Source organism: Corvus moneduloides, chromosome 10, assembly GCF_009650955.1.
Source record: "Corvus moneduloides isolate bCorMon1 chromosome 10, bCorMon1.pri, whole genome shotgun sequence".
In the NCBI taxonomy this organism is placed as follows: Eukaryota; Metazoa; Chordata; class Aves; order Passeriformes; family Corvidae; genus Corvus; species Corvus moneduloides.
Genome location: NC_045485.1, coordinates 11,751,685 through 11,769,760, shown reverse-complemented (window position 1 = coordinate 11,769,760; position 18,076 = coordinate 11,751,685). Strand labels below are relative to the sequence as shown.

Below are 18,076 nucleotides of genomic sequence, written 5' to 3'. Positions count from 1 at the left end.
ACAGAATATGTACTACTCAGTGTAAGCCTGAAGTACATTGAAAAACTGTCTGCCCCATTTTATTTTTTTCTTTTCTACAGATCTCTGATTTCATCTATTTCTCGATATGTATGTGCTTCTACAGGCTATGGAATTTTTAAAGTTGTGTTTGTAGCCCAGTAATTTTGTGCAATGAACAAATGAAGAAAATTTACCAAGAAAATACTTGTGTACTAAAAACATGATAAAAATTCAGTTTTTCTATATGCTTTTATAATAGTGATCTTGGAGATCAGTAAATATCTTAGTGTAATAGAGAACCCTGAGGACATATCACATATGGTATTGCAAAATATCCTAATGGACTGCTGATATCTCGCAACTCTGAACTGGGGTTTTTGCCATCACTGTCAAGCTAGAGGCTGTATTATTAAAAATGGCTGTTCACTGAGACACTTTAAAAAGGTGGACATTTGTTTAGAATTCTGAATATGAAATCCAAATTACCAACACTTCCCTGGTGTTCTGTTTGAAAATTCAAAGGCTTTTTTTGTTGATGTATGTTTTGTGTGTAACTCCAGCTGGTTGGGCTGTGCTCCCTATCAGCCATGGTCTCCTTCAAACTGGCTGTGACAGAGTCTACAGATTCTCCAGTTGACATTGTTTCTGATTATCTGTGCAGCTAAGCTGCAGACCTAACAGATTTAGTTATACAGGCAAAGAAATCACTAAAATCTCTTTAGCTTCATATTTGTATAGGAGTGCATGTTGTTTATGTGAAATTAAGCTATTTAGGGTGGCACATAATGATTTAAAGTGAGTCTTGTGAGCATGTGAGTAAACATGTACATAAACATGAATAACTTTATCTGTGACTGCTTGAAGCTGAAGATCATTTAAATTGAATTTTTCTTTGTGTGTGCCAGTAAAATTATTGTACAAATGCTGGGAAGAATAATAGTTATGTAGCGACGATGGCTTTCTAAAGTATGAAATAATAGCAACACTGGTTTCTTCTCCCCGAGAAGCAACAATAGTGGTGACTGAAGGATGGAAAAATAATTTAATGTAGAAGCAAAGTGCTTTTGTTTTGAAAGATATATATGTCCACTGGCAGATTTTTATTCTGAGTTTGCTTCAGTACCAAGGAGGCTCAGTTTGGGATGGCTTTCTGTGTATTGCAGTTAAAGCCTCTCGATGAGAGTTTTAAGTGAGTTTCTTTCCCATGTGCTTGGTTTTCCATAGGTAAACGGGAATAATGACACTGACCTCCTTTGTGCCTTGAAAGTGCTGCTGAGAAACATTATATAAGAATTGAGGATTATTATACAAATCATTCGAGTTTGATCCATCTGTGCTGACCTTTTCCATCCGTGCAGTGAGATTACCGTGACTCAAGGCTGATGGGTCTCATTGTGTTCAGCTTATCACTGTACTCACTGCTCTTGTGCCCTGGGACATAAATCAGTGTAATCTTTTTTGTCCCCAAATGATGGGTGTTATTAACACTTGGCATTTATTTAGAATTTGGTCATTTTTAAAGCCTTTACAGTTGCTTTGTGATAGTATATATAGTTACTTTGATGATACTTCTGCTTTCAGTTGAATCTGTTGAATGTTTTGTGGCATCTACTTCCTCCTAAATATAATAATATAATACTACAATGATATAATACTATAATGATATTATAATAATATTTGAAGCAATTGAGATTCAAATGAGTATCTGGACCATGATGCTATTTTGAAAAAAAGAAAATGGTAAGGAGGAATATTTTATTTATAATTGATAAAACTTTCTGTTTACTATTTTTTCAGCTGCTGACAAACATATAGAACAACCTCTTACTGTGAAAAATTTGGTTCTTCTTTCTTCCTGGCCATTGTGGATAAGAAATACCTCACTCATAAAAACAAACTGGTTCTTTTCAATCCTATCTATATTTTAAAATCTACACATTCACATATTTATATTTGCTAATGAAGAAATTTAAAAGTAAGAACAAGGGCAGGGAAACATTTCTTTGAAAACTTGGTCAACTCTTAAGGTTGTTTTGACAGTACTGCTGCCAAATGAGGGATTTGTGTAGGGATTAGAAGATGAAAATCTTTTTTATTGACAGTAACTCTAGCCAAAAAGACATTTAAACACACACCATATGTAAGCAACTGTCTTTTTAAAATCAAAATCAAGTCATTTGAATGACCCTTGTATTCACTGAAGTTGCCCCATAGGTGCCCATGTTCTTTTATCCAGGGAGCCGTCTAACTGAAGGCACAGTGCAGCAGTAGCTGCTAATTAGTGGTTTATTAGTGGCTTTTCCAGGACTGCTCAGTAAATCTGGTGGGTTTGTGTGGCTTTGGCCATGGGTCTGCCTGTGTGTGTGAGGGAAGTACATCCATACAAATGTTCAAAGCTATTGCAGGTGCAGCTGGATCACATGGATCACATGGATACCAGTCTGTGTAGTGCATGCTGAGAAAGAAACAAGCTGTGCCCAGTGATGGATGTGGTGGCTGTGTGCGTTGGCTGTGCTGCTGTGCTCATTGTCCAGTGCTGTGAGCCCCACATGGCCACTCTGGCACTGTGAAACATGACAGCCCAGTGCCTCTTGCAGGCTGGGAAGTGTAGCTGGAGACAACTCTCTTGTGTAGCCCTGTGGTAAAATAGCTGGGAGCCAAGACTGACATTTCACAATTTTACTGCACTTGGCCATGTGACCTTATGCTGTAGGCACCAGAGAAAGTAATTTATTTCTTTTCCCTGGTAAGAAAAGGGACAAGGAAAAATAGTATGAGAGCTGATCTTGGAGATAATAGGGTCAAAAGTTTCAGTTGCAGCAGAAAAGAGGAAAATTCCTACAGCAGTTCTGGGAAGTGACACGTCATTGATGGCAACAGTCTGGAATGAGGGGAGAGACTAGGTTTTGATGGAATATGCTGGCACAACTTGGGAAATCCTGGGCAAAATCCTCTCACAAAAGTAGAACTGACAAGTGAGAGAACTATTTTGGGCTCAAAATGGGAACACAGTGTATGTAAATCATTAATTACTGTCTTGTGCTCTCTGGCACCACCTTACAAAAGATGTTTCATAACAGAGCAAGGATTTACTGGGGGGGTGGGTTTGCAAGTGTGGGATATTTATATTTGTTGTTCTAGGTAAGTTACATGACTGAATAATTTATTCATTTTATTGACTAGAGATGCAAGTTGCTTCCAAAAATGTTTTCAGATAAAGATTTGCCTTTTGGAAAATTAATATTAAGTAGTAGTATTACTCCAGCTGCCAAAAGAATTTACACAGAACATTAGAACATCCTAGTCTCAGTTTGTTTGTAGTTCTCATATATCTGTTGAATATTTCTTATAAAGGTGACACTTTGCATATATCTACGTCTTTTCTACTGTTGTGCTGTAACTATGGAAGATAAGATCCTTTTTCTCTCAGTTGTGTTGCTTCTGCTTCCTGTTGCAGAGAAGTTACTGTGTTGAATTTAACATTTTTCAGTTACCTCATGGAAAACATAGGTATACTAAAATTGAATGAAAAAAAAAAGAGACCATGATTCAGGACAAAGTGAGAAAAGAAAATTGGGCAGTGGAAGTGAACAGGTGATATGAGAAAAGACAGGGGAACAGGGATGTGTAACACCTCTGAGTCAGCTTGGGTCATGTGGGCTAAGCTGAATGATGGCTGGCTCCTGTGGGAGGAGGGCTGGGTTCTGTGCTGCTCTGAAGAGACCTGTCACCTCAGATGCCTTCAGCTGCTGTCTGTAGTGCCAGAGAACATTAGTAGCTCTCCAGGAACCAATCCTTGTCCTCATGACCCCAGCTAGACCCAGGCTGACTCTGTATTACCAGGCAGTGGCAGCTCTTCCTTATATTTGGTTGTGCCTCAGACGCCCATCCCTCCCCATGCTGGATCAGGCTGTGTGTAGGGAATGGGGCCGGTGTCTGATCAGTTCCCAGCTCTCCTGCTTTGAAGCTGTCACAGAGAAAGGAGCTGCTGCCACCATGGTGTCTGCAGATAAGCCAGTGTGCTCAGGGCTTTGAGACGCTTGTGCACAACAATATTGAATATTCAAGAAGTAATGGAGGTGCTGCAACAGTTTTGATTTAAACATTAAGTCCAAATGGCTGCCTGGTGGCAGGCTGTGGTTGACTTACATCAGTGATGTCTGTGGAATGCTCTGAGACAGTCAGATGAGGAATGGTTAAGGCTTTGAAGGTTTATGGATGCATACTTTGTACATGTGATTATAATTAGGATTTGTATGTTGACTTCTATTAGAAGTATTCCCATTAATTTTCACTTCTAATGCTGAGGAATGTCAGGCTGTACACTCTTTGTCTTAAGCAAGAATAAATTGTTTCTGGAAATAAAATACATGTAATTTTAAAGGTAAAATAGTGAAGGTGTAGTTTTGTGAGGTGTCCTTGTGACATCTGCTGAGAGGTCTGGAGGTTGTTACGTGAGGGTGTGTTTGCGGCAAATGAGACAGCAAAGCTAACCTGATTCCAAAGTGTTAAAGTGGTGTGAGAATTTGCCAAAGTGTTTTTCACAGTTTGCTAAGGAAGTAATTTAAAACTCTCTCTTTACCACTCTTTTTAGGTAATATTTCAGTAATCGCATTGCCAGTTTCCAGCACCAACTCTCCGACTAAGATTTTGCCAAAAACCTTGGGACCAATCAATGTGAATGTTGGACCCCAAATGGTAAGTTTTGCAACCCCAGTAATGCTTGTGTAACTGGCTGTGACTTCCTGATGGTGTAAGACAGGAACATGAGAGGAACTTGCTGCTTCCTGCCTCAGCCACAAAGTGCCCCACCTGGATGGAGGTGGTGACATGGGGGCACAGCCGGCTTGGCATGCCAGAACTGCCACTCTCAACAATGCTCTTGTATGTGCCCTTAGGGGGTACCTATCTTCCTGGCTTTGAGTGGAAATTGAAACAGCTTTACCAGCTGGCATTTTAACTATTACTCAAAAGTGTATTAAGAAACAACTCCTCATTATTGATACTCTTTGAATGTTTTGAGTCATGTTCTCACCAGTAAATCTCCAGCATTGTCAGGGAGTGTCTTTGATGTGTTGGTAGAAATTCTAAACTTGTTGAAACTACTCTTCTTAAAACTTTCTTTTCCTGTCCATGGTAACTATATATGTATATTGATGTTCCAGGGATTTTGGATCTAGTTATGAGAAAAAATTTGGGTTTTCTGATGGCCAGAGAGCTAAATAGGCAATACTGTGAACAGTTTCTAGTAACCTGATACCTCCTTGCCAAGCACTTAGCATGAATACAGAACCATTTGATGTGTTTTATAAAAATGGTGTTGGGTCTTTCTCACATGAGCAGTGTCTGATGTTCTTCAGGGGGGTTGTCCCAGCTGGGCAGAGGGGCACACACATCACAGCCACCCCCATGGTACCCCCTGCTCACAGAGCTCTGCCCCCAGCACTGGCCAGGGGCTGCCTGCCAGGAACAGCTCAGTGCGTCAGCGCTGATGCGCATCTTGCTACTGCCTGTGCCCTGTGGCACTGCACTGGAACAGTTCTGCTGCTGAGGATGTGTCCTGGCAGTGAAATAAATAGCCCACAACAGGGAGAACAGTCACTTAATGCAATTCCTACTCTTATGACTGACTTCTCAAGCCCTGCTTTTGGTTTCAGTGAGCCCTGCTTGCAGTTTAGGTTCTATAGCAGGTAGAAGTTGCAAAAGCAACTGTGTGATGTGAGATGCACAATTTTTATTCTGTTTTGTTTTGTTTTATTATTTATTCTTTTATTCTGCTGCTTTGCAAGGATAGATCTACATTCAGAAAACATTTTCTTATTAAATAGCCATAATTGCAGGCCTTCTAAGACACTCAGCATACAGCTGTGTTGTGCCAGGCTGTTTAAAAGTGAATGCTCACGAGCTGTCAGTAGTGGCAAAATTAGCACTCCCTCAGCATCTACCTGTGTCAGCAACACGCTGCTTGATTAACTAATTTATTTAGGCTTTATTTAACCACTGTGGGTTCCAGCTCTTGGCGCCGCTCCGGGTCCTTCGAAGCAGCGCGGAGGCTCCGGGTTGCCGTGGGACGGGGCTGTGCCGCGGTGGCCCGTGGCGGTCCGGTGCGGGTGCAGGAGCGGCCGGGTGCCGCTAGATGGCGGCGCGGGCCGGGCTGGCCGCGGGTCACTCACCCCGGGCCCATGGGCGCCTGCCGGCCACACCCGCGCTCATTCCGCCGAGCTCCGAAACATGGATCAGCCCTTGACACCTTTCTGCCTCAGGCCAGAGCAGCAGGCAGGTGACAGAAGTGACACCTTCCCTGTGCCTGCCTGCGATGAGTAAAGCCAGGCGCCATTGGTTCTCCAGTATCAACCAGGAAATAAATACATAACCTGTACCTGTGTTTTGGTTTCTAAAATTCTCTTTTCACTTGGTTCTGTCAATCTGTACATTTGCAAACAATAAGTGAGATAAATTTACGTCTTTAAGACAAAAAAGACATGTATGTAGTCACGATGTGGTACCAGGAGGGATGTGAAATAATGCTCAATGAGCTGAGGAAACGGGGAATTCTTCACATACAATTTTTCTACTTGTCTAAACTCGTCTATTGATGGATACCAAACGAATGCTGTATACTTATCTGCAGCTTGTATATAGATGTGTGTATATATATATACACACACACTTGCTGTACATACATATTGGCTGTATACTTACAGCATATAACAGTTAGTTACCAGAGTGCCTTGGGATGCTTACACAGATGTTGGATAAGTTAAATAGTAAAGGAAACTACAAAGTTTAGTACAGTCAGTACTCAAAATGTCACTAATAAATAGAGTAAAACAAAGTTTTAAAAAATTAGGTAATGTATAAGAGTAAAAAGCACTGTCCAAGAAGCTTTGGTATGAATCTTACCAAAATGGAATCAAAATAATTAAAAGTGGTTTAAAGATTAACTAATTAATACTGTTTCATTTTTAAATACTATTTAAATTATTCTGGTGACCTACTTCGAAAAATGAACTTGGATGTGATTTAAAAGTCGAGACCAGGTGTCTTGGTGTTAACCAGTGTACATACAATGTCAACAGGTTTGCATAAATGTAAATTCTATCTATACCGTAAAGACTTTATGTTAAATCCTGTAGGTACAATTTGTTGCCAGAGTGCCTTGGGATCTTCTAAATGCTAGAAACTGCAGGGAATACTTTGCCTGCCACTGTCTTTTGTACAGACAATTACAGGAGACAAATCCACTGGAAAGAAAGAAGGCTGTATTGATTACATTGATCAAGAAGTTGCTTAGATGTACTTGTGAAGGAACAATTGGGTGTGTATAGGTACAGATCCTATCTGCCATACCCAGGAGTTACTTGGAATTATTTGTCTAGTTCTCATCCATATGAATAATATAGTAACATAGTACAATTAATAGAAAACTTAGCAGCACTGCAATGACTTTGCTGTGTGAAGATCTGATGCCATCTATTCTGTATAATATGACTGCTTCTGGTACAAAATTATTATTACTTTTCTTAGTGCAATGCTTAGTATGAATTTTGGGCTGAACCTCTGTTTTCTTAAGAGAGCTGTGGTTTTTATTGCTAAATTTTACAGATCATAAGCACACCACAAAGACTGACCAGTTCGGGGAATGTTCTCATTGGGAGTCCGTATAACCCAGCTCCAACGATGGTCACACAGACACATATAACAGAAGCTTCTGGCTGGGTCCCAGGGTAAGACTTTTGTCTCATTTAAAGATGTCTGAGCATGTGTTCTGATCTTTTCCATTATTTATACTGTTGAATCTATACGCTGACTTACAGCTTCTACTTCTTGCACTGCTTAAAGAGAATATGGTGTGTGCTTTTCAGACTGGGAGGCACTTCTGATGTCTGAAGCATGTGAACATGTTATAAGCACCAGTCACTTCACTGTCAGTTTTAATTGGTTTCTGGCAGTGTCTGTTTCTTGGTGAAAATGGAGAGTCACAACGACTCCTGTTAAAGAAGCCTTTCTTTTTTCCATAGGTTCATGGTATATCCATGTAGTACTGCTACTGAGCACAGCAGCAGGTGCCTACAGGGGGAGAGACTGTCAAAAACACTTCAACAGGCATTTAAGAATAAACTCAAAGAAAAACTTTGAATATGATCAGCGTGGTATTTTTATTACTATTCTACATTAGCAACAAGTTTCATGGGATTCTGAGGTGCTCCAGCCAAACATGACATTCTTTATCTCTTCTAATTAAGTCTGATCTTTACAGTGTTTCTTGGCATTTTGTTTTAATATTAGTACTGCTGATCTTAGCTGTCTCAAAACAGAGGTGTAGTGCTTTGCCTCTGAAAAAGTAATATATTTCTGCATCTAGATTAATTTTTCTAATCAGTGTCAGTATTGCCTTTTCAACATTAGAGGTGGGAAATGGAGCATCTAGGAGAGAGCAGAAATGAGAGTGCAATGTTTTTACCTTGGCTTTCTTCATTTTACTCTGTAAGCAAGGACTGTCATAGGTTGTACTTCCCATTACTCTATTCCCCCCCACGGAGTCGATAAACTGCAGGCCCAGCTGCGCAGTTTTTAAGCCTAATTTTTTTGCTATGTATTCATTTCCTGAAATACCTTTTGAATGCACTTAGTTCTGATTTTATTTGAAAAAGGAGTCATCAAATACTACTTTTTTAATGCAAATTTTGTGAAATGTAGAGGCCAGGCAGATATTCTTTCGGTACCCAGAAGAGGGACAAACTCTACTGTCTGGTCACAGCTTGCTAAACCAAAGAATCAACAGCCATTACTTTCCTTAGTGTCATCCAAACCCGGTGATGGGGATTCCCAGAGCAGCCTTGTTGCAGTGTATCAACCGCCACCAGCAAGAAGCACCATCCTTCTCTTTGTGTACTGTCCGAGACACAGGTTTCCAATGAGCTTTACTCCTGCTTCACCCATAAAAAGGATCGAGATGACTCCAGACAGACCAGTCAATAGTGATCCATGCAGAAGTCCATGCAATAGGCAGTATTTTCATCTGAGGAACAGAGCTGAGGAAGGATCTGTGGTATTCCTGAACTGAGGTAGTGAGCCCTTGCTGAAGACACTTCAGAAGACTGCTTGCTTTATCCATTCTTTACTCCACAGACTCCAAATTATTTCCAAAATGAGAAGAGCACGTTCATTGGCAGGGCCTGGCACAAGCTGGGGCAGTCTGGTGTGCCGAGCACAGCACAGCTCTCCCCTCACTGCCATTCCAGGCCCGTGCCCAGGGCAGTGCTGCAGCCCCTGGCCCAGCTGCTTAGCCCCAGTTAAGCACCATGGACAGAAATCCCATTGGTGCTGCTGAGGGAGAGGCCTGGTTCTGCATTCTGGATCACACAACCAAATGTGTGCTGGCTTTCAAGCACAAGTTTTCAAACCCATCATTTTTGTTCAGCCTCCTTCCCAGCAGTGTCAGGTCTTTAGCTGTGCTGTGAGCCCTGCTTTCGAAAGTGCAGGAAATCAACGTTCCCTAGCTCAGCACAGCTCTCAGGCAGTGCCTTGGGTCAGCTGCAGCGAGCAAAGGCAGGGCTGGAAAACAGCTCCTGCAGCCTGCTTGCTGTGGGGAATAAACAGAATGATAAGGAACGGCCAGCGATTGCAGACTGCTAGTCCTATGCAAAATTCATGGAAGCTGCTTCTTCAGAGTCTGTCTTCAGCTCTGTATGCATCAGCTCTAACAGAAAGATGTTCAGTGTTTTACCTTGGGGTTTTGTTAAAAGATTTCTGAACATTCATTGGCTTGAAAATATAGGATATAATTTATGCACTGTTTAAAGACATTTGTCTTCCACATGGAGGAATTTTAAATGGGAATTTTCAAAGGAGCTCAGCTTCTCCTTTTTGAGGGACTTTGGTCATCTAGCTCACACCAGCACTTCCTGTAGTTCCAGGTGAAATTACTTCCCTGAATTCATATGGGCAAAGCACGGTAAAATTTGGAATAGAATTTGTCTGGCAGTGAGCTCCGACAACTTCCTCCACAAGTCCCACCTCAAATTTTGTCAAGTTCTGTGTGTTATTTTTCCCTTTCAGTAAACATGTAAAAACAAACACTAGAACCAGCTAGGCCCCATATACAGTGATTTTAGTGGTCTATAGATATAATGTTATTTTCAACTTAAGTTTGAATTGTCTTGTCTTAGGGAGCGAAAACGGACTCAAGAAATTATAGAGTCAGATTTTTCAGAAAGGTGAGTGTTACTGAACATATATTTTATGTATAGAGTCATACCTGGTTTACTTCAGATTTGCCTTTCAGAAAGACAGCTTCCAGTTCCACTTTCAGCAGTTTTCACTCCTTCACATCAAAGCTGTGTTGGGGTTTCTGTTAGTCTTCTGGTGTTCCTTTTTACTCTTTTTTTTTTTCTTTTATCTGTGTTTTCTTAAATACATTCACAATTTTGAAAACCATTCATGTTTTTTAATAGTTTCTTTAGCTTTTTACTGCTGACAGGGGACCTTTATCTGTAAAATAACAGCTCTCCCTGGAACACATTATCAAATGAAACCATGAGACTAATTTTAAAAAAAAACAAAAAAAAAAAACCCCAACAAACCCAGAAATAACACAGCTGAACTTTTTTAAGGCTTCTATTGAATTACACATCCAGATCTAGTTTGTGTGATAAAAACAACCGCTCCTGTTTTTTTCTATTACCATTACCTAAGCTCTTGCTTTTCTGGAAGAAGGTGAATGGAAAATAACCCTGACAATTTTCCAGTTCTTAATTTGGCATGTTAGAACCCAATGAATATGTACTTACTCTCCACAAAAGGGATTCTTGTATCTATTCTATGATGGACACATCATAGAATAGATGTATGTATATGGATATATTCTAGGGTGGACACACCTTAATTCCCCTAATGACCAAGTTTAGTATCTCCTGCTGTATTTTAAATAGGTATGTCTGAGCCTTTCTATTTTAGGCACACACAAAAGAGATCCCCATAAATCTGGCTTCCAGGCACATAAGCACCCTGGAAGATTTTTCCTCTTTTTTTTGGTTGCTCTTTTGTGAGACTATCTGGAGATGAATTACAAATCCATTTTAAGCGTCTTCCCAGCAGGATGTATTCAAATGCTATCAATGTAGAAAAAGTCAAGGAAGGGGAAGGGGCTCTAGTGCATTTTTTTACCAATTTGTAAGAAACAAGAAACTGATGCAAAAGCTTTTTCATTTAGACAGTCCAAATTTCTGTTGCAAAAGGCCTTTTGCTGTGTAACAAAGTAGCTTATTAACATTCAATGTATTAAAAAAATACTTTTCTCTTTTCAGTAAGAGAAGCAAGAAAGGAGATAAAAATGGAAAGGGTCTGAGGCATTTTTCAATGAAAGTTTGTGAAAAAGTTCAACGTAAAGGAACAACTTCATACAACGAAGTCGCTGATGAGCTTGTATCAGAATTCACAAATTCCAACAGCCACCTAGCAACAGATTCAGTAAGCAAATATGTGTTGACATTGTTACACCATTACAGATTTGTCTGGTTTATCATGGAATTCTGCTTATGCACTGTCTTGCCACAGCCCATATTCTCCTTCACTTAACTAGTTCTCAAACATAAAGACTTACCCTTTGAAATTTAAAAATACAGAATTTAAATAAAGAATTGAACTCCCTCTAAATTATAAACAAAGTAGAGGAATCTGCCAAAATAACTAACTTTAAGAAAAGGCTACTCTTGTATACATGGTCTTGTCAGGCTTTTGAACAGTGCCAGACTTGCCATGGAAGTTTCCATTTACAACCAAGCATGCTTTTGTGGTATCACAGATGAAGGATCATGGTCTAACACTACTCTAACCTGAACTGCCATTTTGGCATTTTATCTTCTCCATGTCTACGAAGGATGTGTTCAATTGCTTTTCCTTTTTTAATTCAATTCTTTCGTTGTAATTAGTGTTGTATTGTTTTCTTAGCAGGCTTATGATCAGAAAAATATTAGACGGAGAGTTTATGATGCCCTCAACGTCCTGATGGCAATGAACATAATTTCAAAGGAGAAGAAGGAAATCCGGTGGATCGGCCTTCCTACAAACTCAGCTCAGGAATGTCAGAATCTAGAGGTAAAGGGAGGTACATGGGAAATTCTGTTTAGTTCACGTTGTGATAATTGAGTTGTTCTTTAGAAGAGGGATTTTTTTCTCAATTTGAACCTGATTGGTTTTGATGCTTGTGCACTATGAAAATACAAATTTTGATATTGGAACAAACTGAAAGAATATGTTTGTGTATGCTTAGTTCCATTTCATTTAGTAGACATTACATTTAGTTTTTTTTAAAAACCAAGCTCTTTACCTTACAAAAATGGACATTGATTAAATCAGGGATTATTTTTAAGGTTAAAGTCTGTAGTACCTTGAATTAACCAGAAGAAAGTCAAAAGAATTTATGGTTCAGTTACGCTCACAAAATGGTTTACATTTAAAAGGAGACCAATTCTCTATTAAAGTCTGTACTTAGAAATATCATTCAATGGAAATTATTTTGAAAAATAATTCCTGCTGGGATGTCAAATACTAGTTATGAACTGCTAGAGAAACTAAAAAGAAGTTTTACTTACTGGTTATTTCCATTATGTTTTCAGCAGGCTAAGAGTTACACTGTTTTTTTGCAGGGATGCCAGAATTTATATGCACAAATGTTGCCTGTCCTTCAGGCCAAATGTGCTATAAATAAAAAGCACAAGTCACTGTATTTACTGCAGATTGCTGTAATGGCTGTCTTCAAATATATCACAGTTTGTGATACTTGGGCCTAATTAGATATCTTAAAAGGTGGGTGGGTGTCTCTCCAGTACAGAACAGTTATTTTTGTGCAGGGTCATTTATATCAATTGTTTTTCTAAATGTGGTAAGAGAAAAGCTTTTACTGTCCTTGTCCATTACAGCAACTTGAAAAATACATTCATCGTAGGAGAATGCATGTGTTCCATCATTATGCTCCAGGATGGTTTTTTTAATTCTGGATAAATCTACATTCTGCATGCATTCATGTGAATGCATTGTCTCCAGTATAGGTTATTGTTACAAATATAAAACTTGAATTCCATTGTCTCATCTTCAATAATCATATGCAATCCACTGTTTCAGGCTCTAATTACACATCCACAAAATGGAAGCCAGGCATATTTTTCAAAAACTGTTGCTGCTTCTGACATGATGGAAAAGAATGTAAAACAAAGCTGCATTTTCATGGTGTGAAAATCAGAATTAATTTTGCTTTTATAGCTGTATAAAGTGGCAATTATTCTTACAGTGTAAATCCATAATAAGATTACCAGTACAAAAATCAGTGCAAAAGAGCTTATTATATAGAAACCATGCCTAAATTATATCTGTACTGCTTACTGGTTTTAAGACTCCCAGCACAGAAAGCCATCTACTGTGCTCTGAAACAAGCATTTTAAACATTAAAGTGTGTGAGGAGGGAACCGCCACAAAGCAACTTTGTAAATAAGATAGAGGAGTTTGGACCAGCTAAGTTTTAAAAGACCACATCATTTAGTTTCAGTGCTTGAATGAAAAGGTAATTTAAGAGTTTAGTATTTTGGGGAGCCAGTGATACAGTGCTGGCACCAAGAGGATGATGAAGAAAAACCCTTTTCAGCTCCAATGAATATTGTCAAGTCTCAAACAAAAAGTGGATGTCACTGGAAAGATGTAGGTGATCATAAGCCCAGCCTCCATATATTTATGTCTAGTAGCTTGCAGCTAGGAGAACAGTGGGACATGCACAATTCCAAAAGAGTGGAGGGCAGAAGGAAAGAAAACTGAAAAAACCCCCAAAGCATCCCCTCGAGCAAGTGTTTAATTTGGTGCCAGTTAGCACTCAGTGCTCAAGGCAGAAGAGACAGAATGGGTGGGAAGATAATAGTCTCTTGTAATAATTAAATCCTTACTGGAGTTAAAATCGTTGACAAAGAGAGACATTACAGTCTGCCAGACCTGTTTAATGGAGAAACTCATGTGCCCATTCAATTTGCCCCCTTTTACAAAGAAAGCCTGTTCAGTTTGGCACTAGGGAACAGACAAGGTAACTAAGTATCTTGATGCATTTACATTTATCTTTTAAGATAGAAAAACAGAAGCGGATTGAAAGGATAAAACAGAAGCGAGCCCAGCTGCAAGAACTGCTGCTGCAGGTATATTTAATTTTAATTTTTTTCCCCATAAATGAAGATATCAAGTGCAGATCCAACATGCTAGAACTTCTGAAGTTCTTTCTAGATTTAACTAACAGCTGTGACATACTAAGGAGAAAAGTCTGACCCCTGTGACCTTTCTGGATTCTGGCAGGGGAACCTCTTGCCATCACTTTGTGGTTCAGTTTTGCCTACTGTAAACCAGCATGCTCTGTGTGCCACAAGCTTTCCTAAGTGTTCTGCTTTTGCCAACCTTTGTGGGAATGGGGACAACTCACAAGTCCCCTTTGTTGACTCCAAGTTCCCGCAGAGCTACCCTGAGTCATTCTTCAAAAATTTCTTTTTGATCTCTTTGATCTAAGCTATGGTTCACAACAGAACTTATATAAATGTGTACAGAGTTGTTTTGCGGGATATAGACATTTCTGGATCTTAAGAGTGGAAGGCTGGCAAATCCAACACCTTTACTTTCTGTAATGTACCTTTGAGATGAGGTTTGGCTTTAATTGCTGAAATATATTTGAAATGCATCTTGTTTAAAAAGTAACATTTTATAAATATAGTTATGAGCATTCTTAAGCATTCTAGTCTGTGCAGACTTTTAATCATTTAAATGCAATCAAACTATTTTATGAGATTACAGGCAATAAGGCTGTATTTTTCCTGGTTCAACTATACTGATACAATTTTCATGTAATTGATATTCACTGAAACTTTCAAATATGTGATGCTTCTTTTTTTGTCACCAAAAGCCTTTTCTCTTCTTAGGGTAAAACTGTGATTCCATCTGTCTGACCCAATACATCAGCAGTTCCTCTAAGAGTAACATGGAATTACACTAGTGAAAATAAGGCAACTCAGGCCCTCTCAACTTTTAGTCCAAATATGACCAAGTTGACTCCCTTACTGTCCACAACTGTCATTATTGCCCTGATTGTATTGATTGCCAAAGGGTTTACCAGTCCTTTGAGATTCTGGCTATCCATCTTTTTGCCCTTAATGAAGTATGTAGTGCCTCAAGTGGGTAAATACACTGACTTCCAGTCCCTCAAATCACATTTCCTAAACCCACACATTTTCATACATGTGCAGTCAGATAAAAGAAACCGGCAGGCAGTGAGTGGTATCACAAACAGCACCTGTTTAATAACTTCCAGAGGAGAATTCCCAAACTAACTCTTTTGAGAGAGAGAAGGTGGTGATGGATGAGAAGGGAAAGAGGATACAAATACAAATTATAGGAATCTTGTTAACTTTTGTTTCAGTGTAACGATCTATCTCCTACCCCAAAGTAATTACACGTAAGAAGTACCAGAGAAGACCTCTGACTCCAGAGCCTTTTCAAAGGGATTGGGGAAGCATTCTCCAGCAAGCTTTATTGCTACTTTCTTATTTCTTCTCCAGGGAATGTGAGGGGGGCAGCATCAATAGTATATGTATGCAAAATTTAGGTTTAAATTTGGCTCCTGGTGAACTTCACTAGTGCAAAGAGAAAAGTCAGGCCACAACTCACTTTTTGACAGAAAATTACTCAAGGTATTGAGAAGCGGTAAATAAGACCTATGAGGTTTTTCCAGGTGTTTCCTGGAAACACTGATGTCTGCTCTTTTATTGTCAGTAAACATTTTTTCTTTCTTTTGTTTTACAGCAAATAGCATTTAAAAACTTGGTACAAAGAAATCAGCAAAATGAACAGCAAAATCAAGGCCCTCCATCTTTGAACTCCACAATACAGCTGCCTTTCTTAATAGTCAACACTAGCAAAAGAACAATTATAGACTGCAGCATATCAAGTGATAAGTGAGTGTTTATGGAATTAATTTTTATAGTTTTATTTTCTTTGTGGACTGGAATTTTTCCTCAAACAAGTGAGGGAAGTTTTTCTAGTTTACTAAAAGTAATTATTGTATTTACATTTGCAACTGTCACTTCAGGGGTTTGCTTGTTGTTTTTTTAAATATTTAATGCAACTGCAGTAGTAATATGAATGAGTTTATAAATGCTGCTTTACAATCTCTAGTTAAAACAGGCTGACTTTCACTGTTGTAAAAGGCACTTCAGGCTGACATTTCAAAGAGCATTCACTGCACAGGAGAAATAACTGAATGAAACTATATACTAGGACAGCACTACCTTTTAAAGCAGCCGCATGGTTGTGTCTCTGAATTCTTACTCTTAGTATGCCATAAAAATATACCCAGTCAGAAACACAAGATTATCCATGGGGCACAAAAGTAGCATACTCCAGGTGATGACAACATCTTTGAAAGTGTTTTTTAACAGCAAAAAGTTGTTCGAAGGAAAAGATACAGAAATTTGTAATACTGTCTTTGTGAGTAAACTGCTACAGTTGCATTCACATTAATCTGAAAATCTACCAGTTACATAATTGTGGGTGCTTGTGCTCTTCATCCTGTGAAAATATGGCTGAACTATGAGGTGCAGTTACGTTAACTGGTAATCGGCTCACAACCAGTTTATTAGCTGAAAATAGCTGGCTTTGCTCTAATACTGTAGATTACAGATTTTACTCTGTGGTATGCAAATCCTGTACTGAACTTCAAGTCAATCACACAGCAAAAATAGACAAGCTCTAGTAACTCAAGCACCAGCATGCAAAACAGCAATACTATTAAAAGCTGAATTTTTGTAGAAAATTAGACCGAAGTCCAATATATTCTGTGACAAAACTTGTGGAATACTCTCATCAGCACTGCAGTTCAGCAAGTTGGCAATTTTAGGATCACTTTTGATTTACCATAATTACACCCTTTTTCTATAGTCACACTACAGGGGCGTTCCTGCTCTTTTAAACAGGGCTCTACATTTAGGTTTGAACCTGTTAAAAAGTTGAACACTTTCATACTAAAACTTCAGAACTGCTGCTTTGAGTTGTTAGAGATTAATCTGGCATTTGGGATCCAGAGCAGTGTAACACACTTCTACACTCACCAACTCTGTGAAAACACTCCTACTAAAACTGAGCACACCAAAATTATTAAAGTTGTGGATACTTCAATTTATAGAACTCAGCTTTGGTAGTATGTCATCTGGAGGTCATTAAGTGTACGACCCAAATTAAGCCAGCTTTCCACTGTGGTTATTATTTGTGCAACTGATTAGTGGCAGCAGCAGTAGGTAAACAGTGCCAGAAAGTGCTGTGTTTTAACTACTGTTACACTCATCTGCTAAATAAGGCAGTTAGCAAAGGGGGTGACTTGGTCTGGAGAATTCTCAACCTGTAGTTTATTGGAGAGTATAACTGCTCAGCTTGAGTGCTTGCTCCACACTTGGTTCCAGTCTGAAAGCCACTTTTTAAAGGGCTTCCATTTTCATTTCTTCTCCAAATAACGTTTATATAAAGTACTGATGCTGGTAAGTCCAGCTTAGAAGAGCTAAGCTCACAGCATTAGCTACTCAAAATTGTATCTAGAGAGGAACTTCTAAAGGAAATTAATTGCTTGGAAATGTTGTACATATAAGGGTGATTTAGTATCAGAAGGAAAATAGGTTTGTGTTCTCTAAGCTTTTTCCAATGCAAGAACAGCCAAAAGAGAGTGCAATGTCTCACAAATAATAAAAAAAAAAAAAAAAAAGAGAAATTATTGGGCAAGTTTTGTTTAGCGTTTAAGAAGGTAGATGGGTGCCAAGCAGCATACTGGGAATGGCATTTCTGAAGTTGGAGTAGGAAAAGCAAAGTCTTCAGGTAAAAAGGAAGTAGTTAACTAATTTTAAAGATGAGGCACCTGAATAAGTCCCATTTATACAGGAAAAATGTATTTAGTATATATGGTACTTCTGTATAAATGCTGTTGGTCCTAGGAAAAAGAAAGAAAAAGTAACCAGAATACTTTGTTTTAAACAAGTATTCAGACACAATAGATGTATCAGAAAGTTGG

The 18,076-nt window shown here is 38.9% G+C and overlaps 1 protein-coding gene across 4 annotated transcripts in view; it reads left to right on the top strand.

Moving 5' to 3' along the window:
• The window catches only part of TFDP2 (transcription factor Dp-2), a 56,970-nt gene that overhangs the window by 22,537 nt on the left and 16,357 nt on the right, over positions 1-18,076 (top strand). For 2 of the 4 annotated variants that reach the window (XM_032119745.1, XM_032119749.1), the window contains 7 exons: positions 4,595-4,698; positions 7,606-7,727; positions 10,173-10,220; positions 11,310-11,472; positions 11,953-12,099; positions 14,109-14,177; positions 15,826-15,977. In XM_032119745.1, coding sequence (XP_031975636.1) covers positions 4,595-4,698; positions 7,606-7,727; positions 10,173-10,220; positions 11,310-11,472; positions 11,953-12,099; positions 14,109-14,177; positions 15,826-15,977 — 805 coding nt within the window. The remainder of the gene's footprint in view (positions 1-4,594; positions 4,699-7,605; positions 7,728-10,172; positions 10,221-11,309; positions 11,473-11,952; positions 12,100-14,108; positions 14,178-15,825; positions 15,978-18,076) is intronic. The other 2 variants (XM_032119746.1, XM_032119747.1) reach the window with 2 other exon arrangements.